General features: G+C 37.2%; 1 protein-coding gene across 3 annotated transcripts in view; it reads right to left on the bottom strand.

Annotated features, from left to right (window-relative positions):
- Positions 1-15316: 15316 nt before the first annotated feature.
- The window catches only part of RAP1B (RAP1B, member of RAS oncogene family), a 46672-nt gene continuing 35138 nt past the window's right edge, over positions 15317-26850 (bottom strand). For all 3 annotated transcript variants that reach the window (XM_040233406.1, XM_040233407.1, XM_040233408.1), the window contains exons 2-8: positions 25850-25931; positions 24760-24828; positions 23492-23548; positions 22367-22507; positions 20241-20384; positions 19478-19594; positions 15317-17367 (exon numbers count right to left, since the gene is read on the bottom strand). In XM_040233406.1, coding sequence (XP_040089340.1) covers positions 19508-19594; positions 20241-20384; positions 22367-22507; positions 23492-23548; positions 24760-24828; positions 25850-25906 — 555 coding nt within the window. In that variant the 5' untranslated portion in view covers positions 25907-25931 and the 3' untranslated portion in view covers positions 15317-17367; positions 19478-19507. The remainder of the gene's footprint in view (positions 17368-19477; positions 19595-20240; positions 20385-22366; positions 22508-23491; positions 23549-24759; positions 24829-25849; positions 25932-26850) is intronic.

Genomic DNA, 26850 nt, shown 5'->3' with positions numbered 1-26850 from the left:
TTCACTTGAACTTTAAGATCATTTAGGTCAATTTTAATACTTCACCAGTTGAAATTCAAATTAGAATCGTATTACATTAAAATGTTAATATGGGGAAATTTTATGATGCTGTCTCCCCATTCAAGAATAAAGAATTTGTTTAGATTTATGATTTATGTTCTTCTTAATAAGACTTATTTTTTTTTAATAGTTTTTAATTTCCTTTTGGCTGTGCTGGATCTTTGCTGCACGGGCCTTTCTCTAGCTGTGGGGAGTGGGGGCCACTCTCCAGCTGCCAGGTGCCGGTCCTTATGGCGGTTTCTCTTGTGGAGCACGAGCTCTAGGTGCCCGGGCTGCAGTAGTTGTGGCACGTGGGCTCAGTAGTCGCAGCTCCTGGGCTCCGGAGCACAGGTTCTGTAGTTGCGGTGCACCAGCTTAGTTGCCCTGTAGCATGTGGAACCATCCCAGATCAGGGAAGCCCCAATAACTTTTATATAACTCTTTCCTGTTTGCTTTATTCCTTGAGACATTTATAATTTTTGTTATAATATTTACCCTCATATAGGGATTCCCTGGTGGCTCAGACGGTAAAGAGTCTGCCTGCAATTCGGGAGACCTAGGTTTGATCCCTGGGTTGGGAAATTCCCCTGGAGAAGGAAATGGCAACCCACTCCAGTATTCTTGCCTGGAAAATCCCATGGACAGAGGAGCCTGGCAGGCTACAGTCTGTGGTGTCACAAAGAGTCGGATACAACTGAGCAACCTCACTTTCACTTTCAACTCCTAAGTACTTATGGTGAAAACAGAAAAAAAGCTATTGATTTTTGGCATATTTATTCTGTATTCAGTTACCTTCCTAAGTGAAAGTCGCTCAGTCATGTCCAACTCTGTTACCCCAAGGACCATACAGTCCATGGAATTCTCCAGGCCAGAATACTGGAGAGGATAGCCTTTCCCTTCTCCAGGGGATCTTCCCAACCCCGGGATCGAACCCAGGTCTCTTGCATTGCAGGCGGATTCTCTACCAGCTGAGCCACAAGGGAAGCCCTACTTTCCTAAGTTCCTGAATAATTCTAATACACTTTTTGAGCCTTTAGGGTATTCATTTATAATAATTTCATTTTCTAGTGTTTCTAATGTTTCAGTCTATTGACAAGGCATCCATAAGCACTACTAGGGAACACTAATATTTTACAGCATTTTATAGCATTGTTCTAAAAGCTAAATAAGATAAACACCTGAAATTGCTTAGAGCAGTGGGTGGCACATAGTAAGGGGTCCAAGAAATAATATTGTTATCACTTCTCAACTATCAAGAGTTTATGAGTTCTTCAATCTCAATTTTCTCATGGGAACATCATGAGAACATCATTCTCCATTTTAATTGGTTTTGGGGAGTCTTTTTTTTTTTGGGGGGGGGAGTCTTGATAACAACTTTTGTAAGCTTTTATTTGTGATTCTTTCATCATGATACAATGACAGCAAGAGAGCAGAGAAATAGTCTATGTTTGGAAATGATTCATAGATTGTTATTATGTAATAAATAAAATTTCTTTGGAAGGAATGATGTTAAAGCTGAAACTCCAGTACTCTGGCCACCTCATGCGAAGAGTTGACTCACTCGAAAAGACTCTGATGCTGGGAGGGATTGGGGGCAGAAGGGGACGACAGAGGATGAGATGGCTGGATGGCATCACTGACTCTATGGATGTGAGTCTGAGTGAACTCCGGGAGTTGGTGATGGACAGGGAGGCCTGGTGTGCTGTGATTCACGAGGTCACATAGAGTTGGACACGACTGAGCAACTGACCTGAATAAAAATTTAAATTAGTACATAATTTTTATAATAACTATCTCAGGAAACATTACCACTTCACAGTTACCTTCTTTTGAAAAGATAAGTTACAAACTAGGTTTAATGCTAGATATTGAATATATTTTAACTCATGGGGTGTTTTTGAGTTTATTGTGTGCAGGTCAAGGAGACCTGTCACAAAATCTATGGCTTCCTAGAATTTGTTATCTTCTTCAAAGTGAGAGAGAGCAGTTGAGCCAATTTTGACTACTTCTACTGCTCCTCTCAGGGAGTTTCACAAGTAACTGAGCTAAGAAAAAAAGTCCTCCCTTATGATGCAATAGCCTTGGGGAGATGAGCTGTTGATATCTTCCAGCAGACAACTGGCAGGGAGGTGGCACTGTAAATTGTCTTCACTGTCCAGGGTTGACACGGTTTGACATTTTACTTCTATCCTATTTGGATGACATCCTGAGATCTGTCCTCTTTACCCTCCCTGCAGGGAGCCCAAGGCAACAAAATCATTAATTCTGTATCCAGCATTAGTCACATCCTGGCAAGGGGAGGAAGCCCTGATCATCAGAATATCCTGTACTGGTTCAGAGTGGAAGGATGAGGGGAGACATGCTGGGTGCCTCTTTCTTCTGTGGTGCCATCCTCTATGACACTATTGGGTGGCATGGTGGTGGCTAATATCATCTTGCATGATCCAAGTCATACTTTAGTGAAGTTTGAAGATCCAAAGGAATAAATGAATGAAACGAGAACATTTTCCATAATAGTTCTGGTAGAGAATGATTGAATCAACTTCTGGGAACTCTTAAGTTTGTATCTTAAACGTGTAAATCCTACAGATGGTTACTCTTTCCCTTTACCATTACCTCAAATAGTTACCAGAAATAATAAACAGATAAAGCCTATCTGGAGAAGGTCCAAATTCATTTTTGAGAAACCCTGGAGAAACCTAATGCAGTATGTCCTACCAAATATAAAACCCCAAACCCCACTGGACTGAATTAATCCCTACTTTGCTTGAATGTTCAATGTAGTTTACTCCAACCAAATGAATTTTTACCATTTAAGTCTTGTGCCCATCCATTCTCATTTCTAAAAACAAAGGGAGTAAACAAATCATTCATTTCAGTGTGGGAGTTGAATAAAACCTTCTAAATCATGACACTGGTTTCAGAAGCACTCATTTTCTTCTAATATGAATCATTCAAGTCTGATTAAAGGTGAGAGGGTGAGGTGGAGGGAAAACCCTTTTTGTTGTGTCTGGAAATGAAAAGCAGAGAAAATAAAGTTTTCTATTTATATCACTCCTAAATCTAAGTCAGTAGAAGGGGGAAGTTTCTGTCATCATTGATCAATGAATAATACAAAATATGTTGCAAAGACAGGATGTGTGCTAACCCAAGTGGAAGGTAATTCAGTAATAAGTAATAAAATAAGTAATTCAGGGATAATGGTTAACAGAATTTCACTCTATTGGTTCTAGAATTGTGGAAATAGCTCAGACTGCACCTCTTATTAATTCCTGAAGGTCTCTACTGACTCTCCAGATTTCCCTTAGAAGGATCTCTGCAGAGTAGCTTTAATTCTGAAGCTTTCGTAGGTAGGATCTCTCTAGAGACCCTTGGGTCTGTTGACTCAATTCAGCACATTTTGGATTATCCTAGAGTAGACCTATGCTGGTCTTTGTCATTGCAAAATTAATAAAACAGTGTGGTAGGCGGATAATGGCTTCCAAAGGTATGTTCATGTCCTAATCCCCAAACCTGTGAATTTTATCTTTATTTGAAAAAAAGGGTCTTTGCAGGTGTGATTTAGGATCTTGAGATTATGCTGGATTATTGAGGTGGGTCCTGAATGCCAACACAATTATCTTTAAAAGAGAGGTGAGACACATACAGATATATGGAGACAGAGGCAGTTTGTAGAGATCAAGGCCTCATGCCAAGGAATATGGGCAGGAAGGAACGATTTCTCTCTTGCAGCTACTAGAGGGAGCGAGGCTTGCCAACACTTTGATTTTGGACTTTTGGCCTTTAGAACCCTCATAAAGTTTCTGTTCTGTGTCACCAAATTTGTAGTAATTTGTTACAGTAGCCCTAGGAACTAATATATACTGCCTAGCTAGGACAATAGTATCTTTTTAGAAGATATTAAGAAACATGTTGTAAAAATAATGAGAACCCAGTTAACAGTAATTTACCTTCCTAAGACATTTTTATGGGGTAAAGCACCAAGCTGTCACATTAAAAAAAATGTCGCAAGGAGAAGTCAATTCTGACTCCATGTTGAAACTATGACTTGCTTTCTGTTGTTTTTGTTATTATAAACATACATAAAGGTCTGCCTCACAGAATCCTGCCTCTTACCTGTTCAACTATAGTGCTGTTGTTCAGAACCTTGTCCACCTGTAGATGGCAGGAAAGAAGTAAACAGATTCCCTGCAGGAGGTTCGCCATTCTAGAAGATATCTGCGAGATTAATGGCCTTTTTACTTTGCTTCCTCATCTCTGACCCATAAAAAGAAACCTGGCATCCAGGCCCAAGTAAGATGGTTGAGACATTAGTCTGCCATCTTCTCAGTCAGCTGACTTACTGAATAAAGTTGTATTCCTCGTCTTGACACTTCAGCTCACGCTCTCATTGGTCTGCTGAGGAGTGAGCAGAGCAAGCTTGGACTTGGTAACATTAAGAGGAACAAAAATGTTTGTATCATTGGAAAGGAGAAATATTTCAATGATACGTATTTGAAAGATGCCTTGTGGACTTGGTACAGCTGTCAACACTGGTTCTGAAACAGACTTTATACATGCCTCACTTTATTGCTATTTTGCAGATACAGCATTTCTTACAAACTGTTCTGTATCCAGTAACTCTAATGGCACCATTTTTTCCAGCAGCATTTGCTCACATTTTGCTTGCTGTCACATTCTGATAATTCTTGTAATATTCAAACTGTTCCATTATTATTGTATTTGCTACAGTGATCTCTGATGTTAGTATTGTGACTGTTTGGGATGCCTGTATATGCCTCAAACTTTGTGCATGGTCTTCTGTTCCACTGATTGGCTATTCCTGTCTCCTGCCCTCTCCTCAGGCTTCCTTATTTTGATACACAACAGTATTGAAATTAGGCCAGTTAATAACCCTACAATGGCCTCTAAGCGTTTAACTGGAAGAATGAGTTGAATGTCTCTCATCTTAAATCAGAAGCCAGAAATGATTAGAATTAGTGAGAGAAGCATGTCCAAAGGCTCTTGTACCAGTCAGCCCTATTGTGAGTCTAAGGAACAGTTACTGAAGGAAATTAAAAGTGCTACTCTTTATTGCTGCTATGGAGAAAGTTGTAGTGAAACTACAGTGGAACTACTAAACCAGCCACAACATTCCCTTGAGCCAAAATCTCCACAGCAAAGCCCTCTGTTCAATTCCACGCAGGTTGAGAGAGGTGAGGAAACTGCAGAACAAAAGCTGGCACAAGTTGGTTCCTGAGATTTAAGAAGCCGCCTGCATAACATGAAGAGCAAGGTGAAGCAGTAAGTGCTAATGTAGAACCTGCAGCAAATCATCCAGAAGATCTAGCTAAGGTAAATTAATGAAGGTGGCTACACTGAACAATAGATTACTGATGAGACAAAACAGTCTTCTATTAGAGGATGCCATCTAGGACTTTCATATCTAGAGAGAAGTCAGTGCTTGACTCCAGGGCTTTAAAGGACAGGCTAACTTTCTTGTTAGGGTCTAACATGACTAGCGACTTTAAGTTGAAGCCAATGCTCATTTGCCATTCTGAAAATCCCAGGGCCCTTAAGAATTATGCTAAATCTACTATGATTGAGCATAATTTAGTGGACTTCCCTGGTGGCTCAGACAGTAAAGCATCTGCCTACAATGCGGGAGACCCAGGTTCAACCCCTGGGTTGGGAAGATCTCTTGGGGAAGGAAATGGTAACCCACTCCAGTATTCTTGCCTGGAGAATCCCATGGACAGACGAACCGGTAGGCTGCAGTCCAGAGTCACAAAAAGTCAGACACGACTGAGCAACTTCATTCACTCACTACTATGATTATGCACTATAAATAGAAAATTAAAGCCTGGATGACTGCACACCTGCTTACAACACAGTTTACTGAGATTTTCAGCCCTCTGTTGAGATGATCTGTTCATAATAAAAGATTCTTTCAAATTCAGTACTGCTCATTGACAATGCACCTGGTCACCCAGGAGCTCTGATGGATATACAAGATGATTTATGTTGTTTTCATGCCTACTAACACAGCATCTGTATAACAGCCCATGGATCAAGAAGCAACTTTGACTTTCAAGTTTTACTAAAGAACTACATTTTGTAAGGCTATAACTGCCACACACAGTGATTTCTCTGATGGATGTGGGCAAAGTAACTTGAAAATCTTCTGGAAAGAATTCACCTTTCTAGATGATATTAAGAATATACCTAATTTGAATGGCCATCATTAAAAAGTCTACAAATAACAAATGCTGGAGAGGGTGTAAAGAAAAGGGAACATTCTGGCACTTTGGTGGGAATGTAAATTGGGGCAGCCACTATGGAAAACTAGATGGAGGTTCCTTAAAAAACATACAGTTGCCCATACGATCCAGCAATCCCACTCCTGGGCACATATATAGACAAAACAATAATTGGAAAAGATACATGTACCCCTATGTTCAGAGCAGCACTATTTACAGTAGCTAAGACATGGAAGCAACCTAAATGTCCACTGACAGAATGGATAAAAATGTGGTGTGTACACACACACATACACACACAGACACAGGATGAAACAGTGCCATTTGCAGCAACACGAATGGACCTAGAGATTATCATACTAGGTGAAATCAGAAAGACAAATACCATATGATATCACTTACATTGGAAATCTAATGTATGACACAAATGAACTTATTTCTGAAACAGAAAATTCATAGAGAACAGATCTGTAGTTGCCAAGGGGTAGGGAGGTTGAAGAGGGTTGGATTGGGAATCTGGGACTAGAAGATGCAAACTATTATATATAGAATGGATAAACAACAAGGTCTTACTCTATAGCATAGGCAATTATAGTCAATATCCTGTAATAAATCATAATGGGAAAAAAAACCCCAAGAATATTCCTAATTCAGAAAGAGGTCAAAATATCAACATTTATAGGAACTTGGAAGAAGCTGACTCCAACCCTCATGGAGGACTTTGAGGGGTTCAAGATTTCAGTAGACGAAGTAAGTGTAGGTGTGGTGGAAGCAGCAACACAACTAGTGCTAGATGCAGAGCCTGAAGATGAGACGGAATTGTTGCAATCTCACAATAAAACTTCAAATGGATGAGGGGTCACTTATTATGGATCAATAGAGTGGTTTCTTGAGATGGAATCTATTCCTGGTTAAGATGCTATGAAAATGCTGAAATGGCAACAAAGGATTTACAATATTATGTAAACTTAGTAGATAATGCAACAGCAGGGTTTGAGACGACTGACTCCAATTTTGAAAGGAACTCTCCTGTGGGTTAAATACTACCAAACAGCACTGCATGCTACAGATAAGTTGTTCATGAAGGGAAGAGCGGACCCATGTGGCAAACCTCACTGTTGCCTTATTTTAAGAAACTGCCACAGCCATTCTAGCTTTCAGAAAGTACTCCCCTGATCCATCAGCAGCCATTAACACTGAGGCAAGACTCCCCACCACCCAAGATTAGGATACGAAAAGGCTCAAATGATTAGCATCTTTTAGTAATAAAGTACTTTAAAATGAGGTTTGTAGTTTTTTCTTAAGATACATTATTGTACACTTAGTACACTACAGTACAGTACAATTTTTACATGCATTGGGAAACTAAAAAACTCGTTGACTTCCATTACTGCAATATTCACTTTATTGCAATGGTCTGAATTAAACCTGCCAGTAACTCTGAAGTGAGCCTGTAGCTGCTGCAGACATACATGGACCTGGTACTAATAAGACAGTATTTCCAAAACTATCCTATCATTTCCTTAGATCAGTATCTAATTCCCCACCAAGTAGTATATGAAGAGACAAATATAAATTATGATACATCTAGAGAATGCATTACTGCTGGTCTATCAATGTGACAGTTAAGACTATAAAGAAAGCTGAGCACTGAAGAATTGATGCTTCTGAACTGTGGTGCTGGAGAAGACTCTTAAAAGAGTCCCCTGGACTGCAAGATCCAACCAGTCCATCCTAAAGGAAATCAGTCCTGGGTGTTCATTGGAAGGACCGATGTTGAAGCTGAAACTCCAATACTTTGGCCACCTGATGCGAAGAGCAGACTCATTTGAAAAGACCCTGATGCTGGGAAAGATTGAGGGCAGGAGGAGAAGGGGATGAGAGAGGATGAGATGGTTGGAAGGCATCACTGACTCAATGGGCATGGGTTTGGGTGGACTCCCAGAGTTGGCGATGGACAGGGAGGCCTGGCGTGCTGCAGTTCACGGGGTTGCAGTCACATGACTGAGCGAATGAACTCAACAGTGCAAGACATATAGTGGGGTCATAGTCTTACTATTTTGCCATCAAAGATGCTGTATTCTCTGGCTATAGAAGGCTATTTGCTGCCTTCTCTGCCCTTATCTTTTTAAGAGCAATCCTTTGCTCTCCCTCTTCCCCACCCCATTTAGGTTTTCTTGTATTTCTCTATACTTAATCGTTATAATTTCATTCACTATGGTTTCAGTTGCCTCTTGTACACCAATGACTTAAAAGTCTGTTAAAATCCATCTCTCCTCAGAAGATACTCTTTAATTAAAAACATCTCACTTAAACTTTGTCATACCAAAAAGTTCTTTACTCATGCACTAAAAACCAAAATTCCTTGCTGGCTTCTGTATTTTATCATTGATGTTCATCTCCTCCAAATTGGCTAATATAATCCACTATGTCTGTCTTTCCTTCAGCCCCCACACGTAAGCCACTAACAAATTCTCCAATTATTCCTTTTAAAAACTTTTTTGGGCTCCCTTTCTCACCACAGCTCCAGCAAATCACTCCATGCTTACACAATCAAGCAGCATACACAGTGGGTGGGTTGGCTCCAGCTCTAACATCACACTTCCTGAGCTATCTTTCACACAGCTGTCAAAATTTGTTCTTTAACCTAGATGTCCATTATCACTCAGATAGATAAAGGGACTGTAGTACATATACACAGTGGAATATTAAAAAGGAATCCACCAGTCAGTTCTAATGACATGGATGAACCCAGAACCCATTATAGAGTGAAGTCAGTCAGAAAGAGCAATATTGCATAGGAACCTGGAATATTAGGTCCCTGAATCAAGGAAAATTGGAAGTGATCAAACAGGAGACGGCAAATTTTAGCAATCAGTGAACTAAAATAGACTGGAATGGGTGAATTTAACTTAGATGACCATTATATCTACTACTGTGGGCAAGAATCCCTTAGAAGAAATAGAGTAGCCATCACAGTCAACAAAAGAGTCTGAAATGCAGTACTTGGATGCAATCTCAAAAACGAGAGAAAGATCTCTGTTCGTTTACAAGGCAAACCATTCACTATCACAGAAATCCAAGTCTATGCCCTGAGCAGTAATGCTGAAGAAGCTGAATGGTTCTATGAAGACCTACAAGACGTTCTAGAACCAACACCCCAAAATGATGTCCTTTTCACTATAAGGGACTGGAATGCAAAAGCAGGGAGTTAAGAAAGACCTTGAGTAACAGGCAAATTTGGTCTTAGAGTACAGAATAAAGCAGGGCAAAGGCTAATAAGAGTTTTGCCAAGAAAACACACTGGTCATAGCAAACACCCTCTTCCAACAACACAAGAGAAGATTCTACACATGGACATCACTATATGGTCAATACCGAAGTAAGATTGATTATATCCTTTGCACCCAAAGATGGAGAAGCTCTATACAGTCAGCAAAAGCAAGACCGGGAGCCGACTATGGCTCAGATTATGAACTCCTTATTGCCAAATTCAGACTTAAATAGAAGTAAGTACAGAAAAACCACTAGATCATTCTGTTATGACGTAAATCAAATCCTTTATGATTATACAGTGGAAGTGACAAATAGATTCAAGGGATTAGATCTGATAGAGTATCTGAAAAACTATGGATGGAGGTTCGTGACATTGTACAGGAGACCATACCCAAGAAAAGAAATGCAAAAAGGCAAAATGGTTGTCTGAGGAGGCCTTACAAATAGGTGAGAAAAGAGAGAAGTGAAAGGCAAAGGAGAAGAGGAAAGATATACCCATTTGAAAGCAGAATTCCAAAGAACAGCAAGGAAGATAAGAAAGCCTTCCTCAGTGATCAATGCAAAGAAATAAAGGAAAACAATAGAATGGTAAAGACTAGAGATCTCTTCAAGAAAATTAGAGATACCACAGGAACTCTTCATGCAAAGACGAGCACAATAAAGGACAGAAGCAGTATGGACCGAACAGAAGCAGAAGATATTATGAAGAGGTGGCAAGAATACACAGAAGAACTATTAAAAAAAGATCCTCATGACCCAGATAATCACGATGGTGTGATCCCTCACCTAGAGCCAGATATCCTGGAATATGAAGTCAAGTGGGCCTTAGAAAGCATCACTACGAACAAAGCTAGTGGAGGTGATGGAATTCCAGTTGAGCTATTTCAAATCCTGAAAGATGATGCTGTGAAAGTGCTGCACTCAATAGGCCAGCAAATTTGGAAAACTCAGCAGTGGCCACAGGACTGGAAAAGGTCAGTTTTCATTCCAATCCCAAAGAAAGGCAATGCCAAAGAATGCTCAAACTACCACACAATTGCACTCATCTCACATGCTAGTAAAATAATACTTAAAATTCTCCGAGCCAGGCACCAACAGTACGTGAACCGTGAACTTCCAGATGTTCAAGCTGGATTTAGAAAAGGCAGAGGAACCAGAGATCAACTAGCCAACATCCGCTGGATCATCGAAAAAGAGAGCTCCAGAAAAATACCTACTTCTCCTTTATTGACTATGCCAAAGCCTTTGAATGTGTGCACAACAAACTGTGGAAAATTCTTCAAGAGATGGGACTAGCAGATGACCTGACCTGCCTCCTGAGAAACCTGTATGCAGGCCAGGAAGCAACAGTTAGAACTGGACATGGAACAACAGACTGCTTCCAAATAGGAAAAGGAGTACGTCAAGGCTGTATATTGTCACCTTGCTTATTTAACTTCTATGCAGAGTACATCATGAAAAACGCTGGGCTGGATGAAGCACAAGCTGGAATCAAGATTTCTGCAAGAAATATTAATAACCTCAGAAATGCAGATGACACCACCCTTATGACAGAAAAGCAAAGAAGAACGAGCCTCTTGATGAAAGTGAAAGAGGAGAGTGAAAAAGTTGGCTTAAAGCTCAACATTCAGGAAACTAAGATCATGGCATCTGATCCCATCACTTCATGGCAAATACATGGGGAAGCAGTGGCAAAAGTGACACACTTTATTTTCTTGGGCTCCAAAATCACTGCAGATGGTGACTGCAGCCATGAAATTAAGACGCGTGCTCCTTGGAAGAAAAGTTATGACCAACCTAGATAGTATATTCAAAAGCAGAGACATTACTTTGCCAACAAAGGTCCATCTAGTCAAGGCTATGGTTTTTCCAGTTGTCATGTATGCATGTGAGAGTTTGACTATAAAGAAAGCTGAGCGCCAAAAAACTGATGCTTTTGAACTGTGGTGTTGGAGAAGACTCTTGACAGTCCCTTGGACTGCAAGGAGATCCAACCAGTCAATCATAAAAGAAGTCAGTCCTGAATATTCATTGGAAGGACTCATGCTGAAGTGGAAACTCCAATATGTTGGCCATCTAATGTGAAGAACTGACTCATTCAGGCCCTGACGCAGGGCAAGATTGAAGGTGGGAAGAGAAGGGGACGACAGAGGATGAGATGGTTGGATGGCATTACCAACTCAATGGACATGAGCTTGAATAAACTCTGGGAGTTGGTGATAAACAGGGAGGCCTCGCGTGCTGCAGTCCATGGGGTCACAAAGAGTCGGACACGACTGAGTGACTGAACTGAATCAGAATGAGAAAAACAAATATTGTGTATTAATGTATATATATAGAATCTGGAAAGATGGTACTGATGAACCTATTTACAGGGCAAAAATGGCGATGCAGACATAGAGAACAGACTTATGGACATGAGCTAGCAGAAGGGTGGGCTGAATGAAGAGAGTCATGGAAGGATATATACCACCATGTGTAAAACAGATAACCAATGAGAATCTGCTGTACGACTCAGGGATTTAAACTGGGACTCTAAAAACCTAGAGGGGTAAGGCGTGGGAGGGACATTAAAAAGGGAGAGGACATATACACCTATGGCTGACTCATGTTGATATATGGCAGAGGCCAACACAATATTAATACTGTGAGGTGATTTTCCTTCAATTAAGTTTGAAAAAAATACACTGCTTTCCTTTACTCCCATTTAGAACAGCAGAGCGGCTCTCTAGTAATTACCCACTCTGTACTGTACCTACTTTATCTTTTCCATTTCCAGTATGTAAAGACACATTTCTTTCTGTCTAATTTTCCATCACTGGTTGATCTGCTCTGAGAATCTAATTAACACTGACCTGAATAAAAGAGAAATATAAATCAATAGTCCATACATTTTAAAGCAAAATACAATTTTTTTTTTTTTACTGTTAGTCACTTGGATTAGTATGGATAATGGAGCATGAACTCTGTGGTTAGAAATGAGGTAGTGGATTTTTGCTTATTCTGACTGGCCTTCCTCACCACTGAAACATTAAGAACCTTGGCAACAGGGACTGGGTTTATTCTCTCATTTACTTTTTGCTACTCCGCTCTCCTCCAAGCACAGCACCTTTCTTATTCAGAAGTTTGACAGTAACAGAATTTCCCATTATGAACTTAGTTCTCCCAGGGGACATAATAACACACTATAAATAGAAATTTGAATGAGTAATAATGACAGATGACAAAAACACTGAAGGCTTTTGAAAACTCCTGTAACCTTTTGATGTAACTGAATACATTATTCATATTCAAATTTTGTAGAATCTGCATTATTTAGTTTTCAGGAAAAAAACCTGTGTTCTGACTCAAAACACTAAATATGGATAATTTTGCATTGAAGACATTGTATAAGGAAGATCAGGTTAAACTAAGTTTAACCTGCTTTTGTAAGGTGAAAAATCAGGTTTACTGTTTTGTAACACTACAAAAGAACAGTAAAAATTCTCTCTATACCCGTTCAGACAATTCTGCCAATAAATGATAAAACCTTTATACATATTAAATGATACTATACTTTCCTAAATCATTCAATTGTCCCAAATGAAAGTTCTGAGATAGTTGAATAGATTACCAACTGACCTTTGCTCATTTGATGACTCCCCCTCCCCCAGTAGAATCTAGGCTCTGTGAGGGCAGAACATCCCTGCTCTATCCACGCTAGCATAGTAAACCATGCTTGGAACATAGTAAATATACCAAATGTGTTTGTTGATGCTTTTGATACAAAATTTGCATAGATAGCCCTAATTTTGGAAAAAATAAATCATTTGTAAGGTCAGTAATCTATAGGTGACCCAAAGGGTTTTAAGGGACCAAGTTCAGAGTATGTGCAACATATGGAATGCTTCTGCGGCATTTAGAAAACTGACCTATTTAGCAGTATTTTATCTCTACCTTTCAAAGATAAACTAATGTTAAGCCTACAAACTTAGTTGTTCCATTAATAGGTTTAGAGATTTGACAATTATCATCAATATCATAACAAGGACTCATACATTCTTCTTTTAATGGTCAGTTAAAGGAACAGAAGTTTAGTTCTATTTTCAATCTATTTCACTTCCCTCATGCAGTCATAAAATACCAGATGTATAGATGTACTATAACAAATTACAGAATAGATTAAAATTTTTTGAGTCTTATAAGTCACAATTTAAGGCTCATTGTTAGTTTGAGAGATAAAACTGCAAACACTGATTTCTAAGACAAGGTCATAGGAGTATTAATTATAAAATACTAACAAACTCTACACTTCGTGATTTAAAGAGGCAGAATAATAGATGAGGATTAAATTAAATGAAAACAGATAAACCAGAATAAACTATGTTGCAGTAAAAAGTACTGATTCTAAGTTTGCTGCCCCACATCTAAAGATGAGATGACTTCAAAAAAGGAAACATTTTCATAAATAGAGATCTTAAAACTTCCTTCTCATAATATCCACATGTGGTAAAGACTATACATTTAAGAAAAAGAGCTGAATCAACATGAAAGTTAAAACAGGGTTTTTACACTTTTCAGAAAAAAGTGAAATACCACTGTTTTCTCCAAAAACTTAAACCTTTCTCCAAGTATCCTTGGGGACATGAAAAAGAACTCGAATTTTTTGACTTATTTTAGTAACCCCCCCCACCACCACCATTTAAGCACCAGAAAAATCCATGATTTGCATTCCTAAGCTGCAGTTATTTTGTATGGGAGACAAATGGTGCATTTGCCAAACCCCAGCTCTATTTCTGTTAGCAAGATACAAAATAAGAAACACCACAAATACTGACCTGGAGGATGACACTGGCCAAGTACTTCACTCTCTCTCTGCATGCATGCTAAGTCGCCTCAGTTGTGTCTGACTGTGAACCCATGGACTGTGGCCCACCAGGCTCCTCTGTCCATGGGTTTCTCCAGGTAAGAATACTGGAGTGGGTTGCCATGTCCTTCTCCAGGGGATCTTCCCAACCCAGGGATCGAACCCGCATCTCTTATGTTGCAGGGTTTTTACCACTAGCACCACCTGGGAAGCCCCTTTAAAGCCTATGAAATAGATGTTACTAACAGTCCGTTTTACAGATAAAGCAACTGAGGAACCTACCCAGGCTTACATGCTAGGAGGTGGCAGAGCAGGGATTAGAAATCCAGGAAATATGGTTCCAGAGCCCATGTTCTTATTCACTATAGTAAACCGTCCACTCTGTATCCCTAACCCTTATCTATAATTAATGTACTGGTTCCCATCAGATCGACAGTTCTCAACTGAGGCAATCTTGCCCTTCAATACCCCTCTCCCTCTTCCCTGAATCTAACTTAAGGACACCTGGCAATATCTGGAGATAATTCTGATTGTTTCAACTTGAGGGTGGTATTACATTCAGTGGGTAGAGTTTAGAGATGGTGCTAAAAATTCCATAATATGAGAGGAAAACTCATTATCTAGCACACAGCATTTAGAGTGCTGAGGCTGAAAAACCCTAAATGGAGTATAAATTCTAGGAGGGCAGGGTTCTAAGTTGATCTTGGTTGCTGTTCTATCCGAAGAAATAGAAATTACTTAAGTTTATCTGTTGACTATTTATCTGTTTTTAAGAGCCTAGAATTCAGCCTGGCACATAGCTGGTAGGCAACAAACATTTATTAAGATACCTGAATTAATGGTGGTGCCCCCCAAAAGGACCAAAGAGATATAACAGGACATAACAAATTGAAGTGATTTCAATGCTCCACAATGCCACTTTTTTCAGATTTAATTTTCTCCCAACGACTATAAATAAAAACAATTCTGCCAAAACAAGTGGGTTAAGTGGGATTTCTGAGAGAACAACATTTTTTTCTTTAGATACATTGAACCTTTAAATACATGGAACTCTGAGTTAAATAGGTAAGGAATAAGATTTCTTTCTTTTTAAAATAAAAGCTTCTAAATGTCTCATTCAAATACCAAGTATCTAAGGGATTAACAGACATCCCTAAATTAGATGGTATTACTAATTAACTGCTGATATTCTCCAGTGGCTGGAAAATATTTTGAGAAAGTTTAAGATTCATTTACAGATTTCAAAAAAGAACGGAATTACAGCACATCTGAGACAAAGACCCATTATATAAAAAGTAGTACTTGAATCCACTTGATTAAAAGATTTTTATGACCATAAGTGTAATTGCATCCTCTAGTTTAAAAAAATCTGTAAGTGTAACACCTGCTGAAGTATTTTCAATTCTTCCTCCTATACCTCAAAGAGCTACTGAACACTACCCAGAAGGCATACGTTCGTAAGTAATATTGCTTGATTTACAGAACTCTTTCCAAAGGAAAAATTCAAAAGATGGTTATGTGGATATTCAAACAATACTAAGAAAAATATCTGACATTTTTCTCTCATCATTTCTGTAGTTAATAAATGAGTCTGGCTTGCCCAAACATTAAATTATGAAACCACACTATGCAAAATGCACCTATCACATTTTAAAAAGAAGTTAAACCCATATTTATTTAACTAGCACTGTTAAACATTACACAAAACACATTCAAGTGGCAAGTAATTATAATGCAAGCCCTTGCATGGCAATCCAAATTTATTGAACTACTGATGCTAAGTTATACAAAATTGCACCACTTTAATTAAGGCTTTTAGTTTACATTTGGCCACCTCAAAAGTAGTTGTAACATTAGGTTGGTCAATTTAAATACTGTGGCTCCCTGTTGGATAGACACACAATCTTTACACCCAAACGTTAATGCATACAAAGCAACAAGGCATTGTTAAATAAAACAGCAATAGTTACTGCAACTTAGGCCTTGTGACCAATTACACATGATTAAAATTACTTCCCACATTCACATCCACAGTACTCTTCCACCATTTAACATCTCAACCAAAACGTTACACATGGGAAACAATCACTAACAGGCAAAAATACTAAACCTGTATATTTGGTATTGCAAATACACTTATGCATGAGCAAGCAGGGGATTCACAGTGAGAATCTACAGCTGCAGAAGCCTGAAAATGATTTACAAAAATTGTTAAATCATTAAAAAATTGTTTGAAAATATACACTTCTTGTTGTAGACCCCCACTGTACACACAACTATAAACATTGTTCCCTATGTAAACAAAAAAGGAAACATATAATAAAAGATTTGAAAAGTCTGGACATTTCCTTCCCAACAGATATTAAAGGCAACGTCTTTAATCTAAGACATTATACCGAAAGGACTATCATATTTTAAAGACAAGATCACTGTCTCCACAGGTTTTTTAAAAATTAAACTATATAGCTGTGTTAATCAAAGCGCTTATTTGTACAATACAATGATAATGACCTTGAATTTCTTAAAAAAAATTACAATAAGCTACAAGTATCAAAGAAGCAGTTATCTGGAGTAGTCTATATAGGAGCTCTTTGGACTTTCTTTTATTATGCTAAAATAGTGGTGCTTTTAGGATTTACATTATTGTACTCTCCAATACAAAGTATGGGGTGTGTTTAAGTATACAGTACACCATTTTCATACATGTACAACATTGGTGGATGAAAAATGTCTCTTAGCAGTAATACTGGATTGTAGCCTCTGGTTTTACCAGCTGCATACTCTAGGACTATTATATAAGTAAAAATCTCTCTGTGATACTGGAAAGTGATTAGAATGTGCAAACTGATGTAGTAGTTTTCATCCGCCTCTTAAAGGGTACCACCACAGAAAGTCCATTTAAGATGTTGGTAGGTTTAACAAAGTTGGAATGCTGGCACTGTTGAATTGGGCAACAGTTCTTCAGACCTGTCAAAAGGAGAAAATTAACTGAAAACACAGGTTGTAAACAGCACACTAAAGATCAAAAGGACATATTAATACAACAGTGCTAAAGTGTCAGAAATAAATATAATACAGCTTCCTATCCTCATCATTACATTATGACCATGTACTATGATTCACAGCAAAGCGCAGGTAGACATATTCTGCTGCCTTCCTGAAAGCCACTCAAGTGAAAGCTGAATGTACTTGAATGCAAATTTCTTTGTATTACCTCCCAAAGATTAAAAGCAGGAAAACTAAAAACAAAAACAAAACCCCATATTAAAATTTTACATCAAGTCGACTTGACTAGAATCAAACAGGCAGCAATACTACCAAAATGGCTGGTCTGTAAGAGTGTTTATAATCCTAGAATTACATCATGAGTACAGAATGCACATCTAACCAAGCTTTCCAAGACTTTTCTTCCCTACTCTTACAGTAAGTGGCTAAAAAGCTGGTGTAGAGAAGTCAATAAAATAAATTTATTTCATGAAGGCTCTCTACAGTTGACAGTTATATATATTTTTAATTCTATAAAACAGATCCTACTTAAAGAGAAATGTCAGAAAAGGCTGTTATTACACTAAAATCTTATCTAACTAAACTTAAAAGGGTAGAATCAGAATTCATCAGTCTGTCATTTATTTATTTACTTTGGATGATTTTCTGTACATACGCCTGGGCTAAAAAAATGCTTCCTTTTTATATTGGTTTTCTGGGAATCAGACTTGCTCCAGAATGTTAATATAGACATGGCTGATGAAATAATTTCCACAAATGCTTTGTACTTTAAGCCCTCGCTTAGAGACTGAACGAGTTTCCTAAGTTTTCTAAATCTTAGCAGACTGAATGGAGCAAACTAGAAAGGAGAGATGGCAGTGTGAGCTCAGGCACAAGTGTGCTATTAAGAATGGGCAAGTGGTTGGAAAGGAGAGGATATAAAAAATGAAAAGTTGTATCTCTAAGCACTAAGTCGTAAGTGGAGAGTAGGGACAAAACTCTAGAAAACTACAGAATCAGAGTACTATGGTTGTACAGGGTCATTTAACATGGGAAGAAGCAGAGCTAGTCCAAAGTTCCCAAGGGTAAGAATACAGTAGAAAAATATGGCTTAATGATACTTGGCAAACAGCAGCTAACAGATGAGGGTTTACCACGTGCCAGGTACTGAACTAACTGCTTTGAAAGTATTAACTCATTTGATATAACTGTTTTCAAAAACTATGTTATAGTGATGTTTGCTCAATTTTCCTTTGCGGTCTCATCTCAAGGTTGTATCCATGGTTCTCTCTGCCCAGGAACTTCCTACCCTCTAATTTCTACTTATCCATCAGATTTCAACTTAGATGCTCTAACTCTGAGACTTTCCCTGAATCCATAGTTCACATCTGACTGGTTTGGTGCCCCAATTAAATACTTTTGATAGTATCCATAATAGCACAGTGACTAATTATGGACTTTGGCAATCAGTTCAGAGTTCAAATTCTGAGCCATGTACTCAGATTATTAGATTCAATTCTGACTCTGCTATTCACTAACTATAGGGATTGAACAATCTTTCTGTGCCTCAGTTCACTCATCTGTAATATGGGAATTATTATAATTCTGCCACAGAGAATTGTTCTGAGAATTCAACTAATATATAGGCAGTACTTTGTCTGCTACATGATGTCAGGGGTTTTAATTATCAGTACCATGCTGCATTTATTCCGCCAACAACATTTATAATATTTTGCAATGGTTTGTCTGACTTTTACACTAGACCTTTATTAGCTTAAGGCAACAAAGAGGAAAGCAGTGAAGATTGGTTTTGATCATCACTATGTTGTCAGCACAAACCAGTGACCCACTGAGTCGTGAGTATATACTGGATAAACTCATTTAGAATACTTATGTGGAATAGCTTATTTCTTATGATCATATGTAAGTGAAATAATTATTTCAATTACTAGGATATCATATTAACTCGTAAGAAGTAACCATTTGTTTTCTACAACAGAAAACTCTATACTTGCTTTTTTGACCTTTAATAAAGTTGAGGTTAAAAATTAGAGGAAACAAACAAAACAGAAGAAAGGATAAATTAACATACCTGGCTCAGAGCTACAATGCATTTAGTATATTAAAGCAGCTGACATGATGACTTTTTGCGAGCCTTCCCAGGCACTGGAGTTTTTCTGTTAATTTGTCGCACTAGGTCATAAAAGATCTGCAAACATTTATTAATTTTTTATTTTAAATTGCAGGGAAAGCCCCCCCTCCAAACTACAAGTGAAAGAGTACAATGAAAAAATTGAACTTTCCATAACTCTTCTCCAGAAAGCAAATATTCTGTTCATTTAAGGAACGAGAGTAAAACCAGGTATTCTTGTAATTGTCAAGTGCTTTTCTGTTTATTTTTTGGGAGGGCTAACATCATTCTCCTTAAAGTAAATATTGAGTAGCTGCAGAAACCTTAGTTTAGTCAGAACATTTACCATCATCCAGAGAGAACAATCCTTTACTCTTCTTTGACTCTATGTATTCTTATTCTACAACATAATTTTAAGTTCCGTTAAGGCAAGAGCCATTCATGCCTTCTTGAATTTGTCTTCATCTTTTATGTAACATTGTTCATACATCTGAAGATTAAATCTGTCTTCCCCACCCCTGTTCTTTTCCATCTAATCTTATTTCATTTTATGATAAATTCTACTGTACTACCAGTGTTTAATAAAGAGGCTCAAATAGTATTATTGCTTGTTAGCATGCTAATTAACATATTTAATTAACTTGGGGTTGTGTTAATACACACTCATTATTTTCCATTAATTCTGAATGCTAAATTTCAAATCAAGAGTTCTATTACACCATACCTCATTAACATTTATTTTTGATTTTGCAGAGGATTCTAAGAATGCACAGTTGTTCCACTGTCGTGCTAGATTTTGACCTTGTTCCTTTCCTACAACTCTTTCATCTTCCAAGTCGCACTTATTACCAACCAGAATCATTGGAACCTAAATGGGTAAAAACAAGTAAGTAAACAAATATGCTACATAAATTCAAATCAAAATTCTAAGAGTCAACTATTAAGGATTAGTTTTTATTTTATGCCAGAGAAAAACACTAAATTAATAAGGTGTGCTAAAACTGACAGTTAAATATAAAAGCATTAGCAATTAACTTAAGAACTTGTCACATAAATTTTTTAGAAAACTAGCTATGATCTACTTATAAAAGAGGGAGGAAAAAACATGAAAACTGTATCAAAACAGAATTTTATTTTAGGCATCCTGAGCAGCATGCAGGATCTTAGCTCCCTGTTCAGGGACTGAAGCCATGCCCTTGCAGTGGAAGCACAGACATAATCACTGGACTGCCAGGGAAGTTCCTCACAATGAACTAATTATAGTAATTATAGCAACTATAGTAAGAAAACACAAAACCTTTTTAAAAAGAAAATGCAAAAGGAAATATCATAAAAAGTCAACATATTCCAAAATTTTAAAGTGTTTCTCCAAGGGACATAAATAAATTTCAGATTTTCTGGTTTCTTAACAAGTATTTATCAAATAAGTCATTCTCAATTTCATAACAAAAAAAGGAGAAATTTAGAAGGTAAATAAAATTCAAGGTAGAATTTTTAGCTTTTCATATAGTCTATATTAAAAGCCAAAAATTAAAATCACCTTAATTTACTAAAAATCTGGACCATATGAATCATGTTTTTGGACACTACAGGAAAAATAATCCTTATTCTGTAAAACTCCTATTAATCCTTTAGAGATTGGCTCTCTAAAGAAGTTTTGGAAAAAATCCAAACTAGAAAATCAAGATTTGTGGTTTTTTAAGGAACAGATATATAGTATTATACCAATAAATACCTGTTTAATGTAACTGATAGAAAACCTATAGTAGTTACCAGAGACACTGGTAAACAGCTTTACCAACTAAAGCTGCTTTATGTATGTTAAAGAAAGAAAAGAAAGAAAATGAAGTCTCTTAGTCATACTCGACTCTTTGCAACCCCATGGACAGTAGCCTGCATCAAGCTCCTCCGTCCATGGGATTTTCCAGGCAAGAGTACTGGAGTGTGTTGCCATTTCCTTCTCCAGGGAATCTTCCTGACCCAGGGATCAAACCCAGGTCTCCCGCATTGTAGACAGACGCTTTACCGTCTGAGCCACCAGGGAAGCCCTAAGTATGTTAAGGTTGCCCCCAAAGGCGTCCTGCTTCAGAAGGCGAGGAAATGAGGATATTTCTAATAGGCGCTCTCAAGCTCTCGAAATATTTGCTATAATTAAACTATACATAGTACAGTGGTTCTTAAAAGTGTGATGCCCAGACCAGCAGCACCAATACCATCTGGAAATATGTTAGAAATGCAAATTTCTGAGCCCTATTCCAGACCTACTGAATCAGAAACTCTCAGAGTGGGACCTAGCAATCTGTTTTAACTAGCTTTGCAGGTGATTCTGATGCAAGATGAATTTATATACATAACATGACGAGGAATTTAAAAAATCCTTTTGTAGTTTCCTACAGGGTTAAACTCCATTATGGTGTACCTGGAAGGGGCATGTTACTTAATATTAGAATTGAATATATTTGTTGGCTTTCTTGCTCCTTCTGTCATAATTGCTTGAGATGTGTTCATGTGTTGTTCTGATTCCTATTAAAAAGGCTCTTAAATCTACCAGAACATGATCTGCTCTAGTAATATCTGCCCCCTTCTCCACCAAACGCAAGATTCAAAAATATGAAGGGAGAAAAACAGGAAGGGTATAAATTTTATTTTACACAGGAGGAAAGTATTTCTCACTTTTTACATTTTATACTGTGTTAAAGGTATGTTTTTCGCTTTCAAAGAAAAAGCTTTTGAAAAACAAACTCCTCAAAATAGATGAAGTTTAAATTGGATTTAAATTCAAACTTTTAAATTGGATATCACTACAATAAGTGTTTGAAAGAAAATGTAGTTATTATGAAGCCAGCTTACATCATCCGTGTCTTTAACTCGAAGAATCTGTTCTCTCAGATCTTGTAAATCATTAAATGTGGACTGCGCTGTGATGGAATAAACTAATGCAAAGCCTTGTCCATTTTTCATGTACAAATCCCTCATTGCTGTGAATTGTTCCTACAGTTGAAAGAAAGAATCATTAAAAAAAAAAAATGTTTTGACAGTTAATTTGACAATTTTCAAAGTCTATAATTAGAACTCAAAGAAGAATGTAGTAGTGTTATGTAACATCTCTTAAAATAGTCCGTGGCTATTTGAAAAATTGGTATTTCAAGAAATAAGTGTTTTATTTAAAAATAATACACCAGAGCAGATTTATATGCAGTAAATGCACTGAGGTGGAAATGTCCCATCTTCAAATGATGCTTGAAGGCAGCTTTTCAAGCCACCATATGGAAGGCACCCAAATCGAATCACCGTTACTCACAGCTAGCTCACAATGCTCCAGCTCTCCAAGATCCACCAGCAAGTTACCTACATGGTGCCATTTTCCCACACTTCCTCCTTCGCTAGACTGTAAGCTTCTGAGTGTAAGAACACAAGCCACGACACATATCAGGTACTCAAACATTAGATGAATGAATACCACACATCCAGAGTAAATCTTCCCTTCACCTTCAGATACCATCAGATCTAGCTGTTCTGTAAATATATTGAAGGATGAAAGATACTATTCAAAATACTTCACACAGTCACTGAGGAATCTCAGGTATTTCCCACATAATTTAATATATGGAAATATAGCCTAACTTTCTTTAAAAGTACTAGTGAAGCTATGAAAATTTTCATACAAATTTTCTACTTATTTCTTCAGTAAATAACCCATGCACACAAGAAAATAATTCAAGAGGATAAGGAAGACAGCTTTAAGATTTAATGCATTTGGGAATGCATGTACACCTGTGGTGGATTCATGTCAATCTATGCCAAAACCAATACAGAATTGTAAAGTAAAAATTAAAAATAAATAAATTAATTAATTAAAAAAAAAAGTTTTAATGCAAGCCTTTCTTTTAAATAATGTTTGTCTATAAGTATACTAGCATTTATAAGGTCAATACTGCACAAGTTGTGCATATACTTTGGTAGTGTTTTACATACCGTTCCTGCAGTATCCAAGATTTCAAGCATACACTGCTGTGCATCAACTTCAACTTGCTAGGGGGGAAATTAAGGTAGATCTTCATTTCTTTTTCTGTATATAAGACTACTTCAATATGCATAATATTAATATGATATTTAAAACAGACACAGATTATAGCAACTTTGATACTAATCTCAAGTAATACATGCTTTAACGAAACAGGAGAAAAAAATAGCTGGATAACTAACGTCTACTGACCCTCAAACTGCACTAAGTGTAAAAGCCATGAGTTCTCAATTTAATATAAAGATATCTACAAGATATACAAGCTCCAATCTCAATGTGAATCACTCAGCACTTAATTCTGCAGAGAAAGTAATTTCAAATCAGTTCAAAAAATTTTTATTTAATGCAGTAATAGTTCCAATAATGTCAGAAGTAACTATCTTTATCAATTCTGCCATACTTTAGATATACTTTCCTTTTGCTTATAACTACATCCCCTTCACTATATTGGAACAAAATTTTTGGTAGCAAGGAAGGAGAGCTATCAAATAAATTATATATCCCTGTTACCCTTTAAACCTAACATTTCCTAGGAAAAAAAGATACAGATGCAGAAAAAAGAGTAATGCTGCCTCAGAGCTGGGGTCCAGAAAGGGTTTCTAGTTTTGGCAGACTGTGGACACAGAAGAGGAATGGAAACAGTGTCTGCAACCGCAGCAAGGGCCAGGCTGGCTGCTTTAAAGTGGCGGGAAATTCTCTCCCTTCTAAATTAAAAATGTCTGCATATTAACTTTTATTGTCACGTGTTACAGAAATGAACAATAAACTTTTCTACTATTATGAGCAGTGGAACTTTCTCAAGGAGTTGTAAATAGGAAGGTTAGGGAGACTTTTGTACTTACATTTTTATATAAAAAGCAGGGAGCCTGAGAGTCATTCAGTCTTTGGTGGGCAGAAAGAGGGGGAGAAACATGGAACTACCCACCTGAAGTGGATGTCTCAACTCTAAAGTCAAATTGTAACAAATTACAACTTGGGGGTCAGTGTAAACTTAAAATTCTTTGTGAGCAAGAAAGAGAGATAAAGCAAGAGTGATTAAGATTCTTGTAAGATGGTAAACATGCAATGCCAGGAAATAATCAGATATGAGTTCTCCCCACTAATTTTATAAATTAACTCTGCTCCTCATCCTATACTCTATAGACAACATTTAATATTAAGCTAAAAATAATTATGTTTACAGTAAAATTGAAAGCAAAAGCCTTCTAAAGTAACATACCTTCCTATAAGAATCTTCTATCGTAGGATCATATTTTTCAACAAAAATTCCTTGAACAAACTGTACAGTCTGAAAAAAAATTAACATACCATTATACTCCCCCAAAAAGAAAAATCCAAGTCTGCACATTCAAAAATATTAATTTCACATAAGTAGTTATACCACTGATTAAAAAAAAAAAATAACCACAACTACCTTCGAACGTAAGTATTTGGTGGGAAAATTACCTCAGAAAGATTTTTTTAAAAATTAATAATCATAAGTAAGTTAGTTCCTTATTGGGTAGGTCTAAATTTAGAGCTCATATATTTAAAAATTGTTAAATGGTTCCTATTTCAGTTTTAGGGCTTAAATGTGAATTTTAGTTAGAAAGTGGCTAATTATTTGGTGAACACACATTATGTGCACACTCACAATGCCTCCCCATCACTTTGAATATGTTTACAAATGAAAACACAGTTCATACTCCATTGTACAAACTTCTCAGTTTGATCCAAGTAAGTCAAATTCTGTGCTGGGTGTTTATGTGACAAACAAGTGGCAAAGTAAGATGGTCAGTCTATCTTGAGGTGGGGCTTTGCTAAACTCTGAACCATTCACCAAGGTATTTCCCCTAAGTTTCTCCCCTTCCTACCTACCATTGTCAAGTTGTGTCTTCTTTCTAACTTTACTATTTCTTGATATAAAAAACATGGTGGGACAGTCAAAGGTAAATTTTGAAAAAAGTTTAAAAAATATAGTTATTTAATTGTTATAACATAAAACTTATATTTTTTAAGCCAACTCACAATGAAATGGACCAAAATTTATTTCTGTCTTGCTCTGAAATGCAGACAGACATAGACTTGTATGTGCTCAAGTCCAAACTGGGCTTAAGTCCAAACTGTATTCTGGTCTGGAACCCATGTTCCAGAGAGAATATGATCTACCCAGATACAACTAAAAGTTGTCTAAATTACAAGAAAAAATATTATATTACTTCTAATCAATGAGATTTCACCTTAACAAAAAAATAAGCAAAACCTAACACTCAACAGAAAAAGAACATGTCTTAAGTGTGAACAGCTTGGGTACAGTGAGAATGTCTTACCAGAGCAGATTTTCCAACGCCTCCCGAGCCAAGAACGACTAGCTTATACTCACGCATGGTGCAAACTTGTAAAAGCTAGTACCTTATTAAGAAAAAAAAAAAAAAATTCTTAAGTAATATCTCTGCATTCATGTGCTTCTTCTATAAACAAAACAGTCAAGCATTTATTTAAAATGACTACTATACCATACTAAGATGGAGCACTTCATAAACAAACTTACTAAATAATGCTACTGGTAGGGCTCTTTATAAAACATCAGAAGAAAGAAACTGCAGAATTCTAGACATGATTCTTAGTCCTACCCTATATTCAGTTACTATAAAATACTCTATCAAGAAAAACAGGGGGAGAGGACTGAAAAACTGCATTAAGGGGCATTCTATTGGCTAAAAGATGGCAGTGACAAACATGTTATCTCCTTTTCTGAACCACCTGTAATCCTGAATCACAAGTAGTTGAGGTCTACTAAGTACAAGGATATCCCCAATGAACAGCAAATAAAATTCCTGCCCTCAACTGAGCTAACTTTCTGGTAAAGATGAAGAGTATAGAGGAGGGATTTGCAAACAAATCCAACTCCCTGTTTTTGTACATAAAGCTTCACTGAAATACAGCCACATCCATTCATTTGTATTGTCTGTGGCTGCTGTCTTGTAATGGCAGAGTTAAGTCCTTGTAACAGAAGCTACCTGGTCCACAGAGTCTAAAATACTTACTATTAACATGAAGCATTCACAGAAAAAACTTGCTGGCCTCTGAGATACATAAATGGTAAATGAGTTAGCAGAGAAAGCTGACCAGGTATCTATTACTGAAGTTTGTGTGCCTGTGTGTCTGAGAGAACGTTGAGGGTGGTGTTTGGATGGGGTGGCACAGAGACCGAAAACAGTCAGGAATCAAAAGTAAATCTCAAGAACATGAGTATCCAGACTGATAAAAGTCTACTGAGTATTCAGTATGATGAAACAGGGAAAATCAAATAAACATAAAACCCAAAAGA

The sequence above is a fragment of the Oryx dammah genome, unplaced genomic scaffold (genome assembly GCF_014754425.2).
Source record: "Oryx dammah isolate SB20612 unplaced genomic scaffold, SCBI_Odam_1.1 HiC_scaffold_29, whole genome shotgun sequence".
Lineage (NCBI taxonomy): Eukaryota > Metazoa > Chordata > Mammalia > Artiodactyla > Bovidae > Oryx > Oryx dammah.
This window is presented reverse-complemented; position numbering and strand designations above follow the sequence as displayed.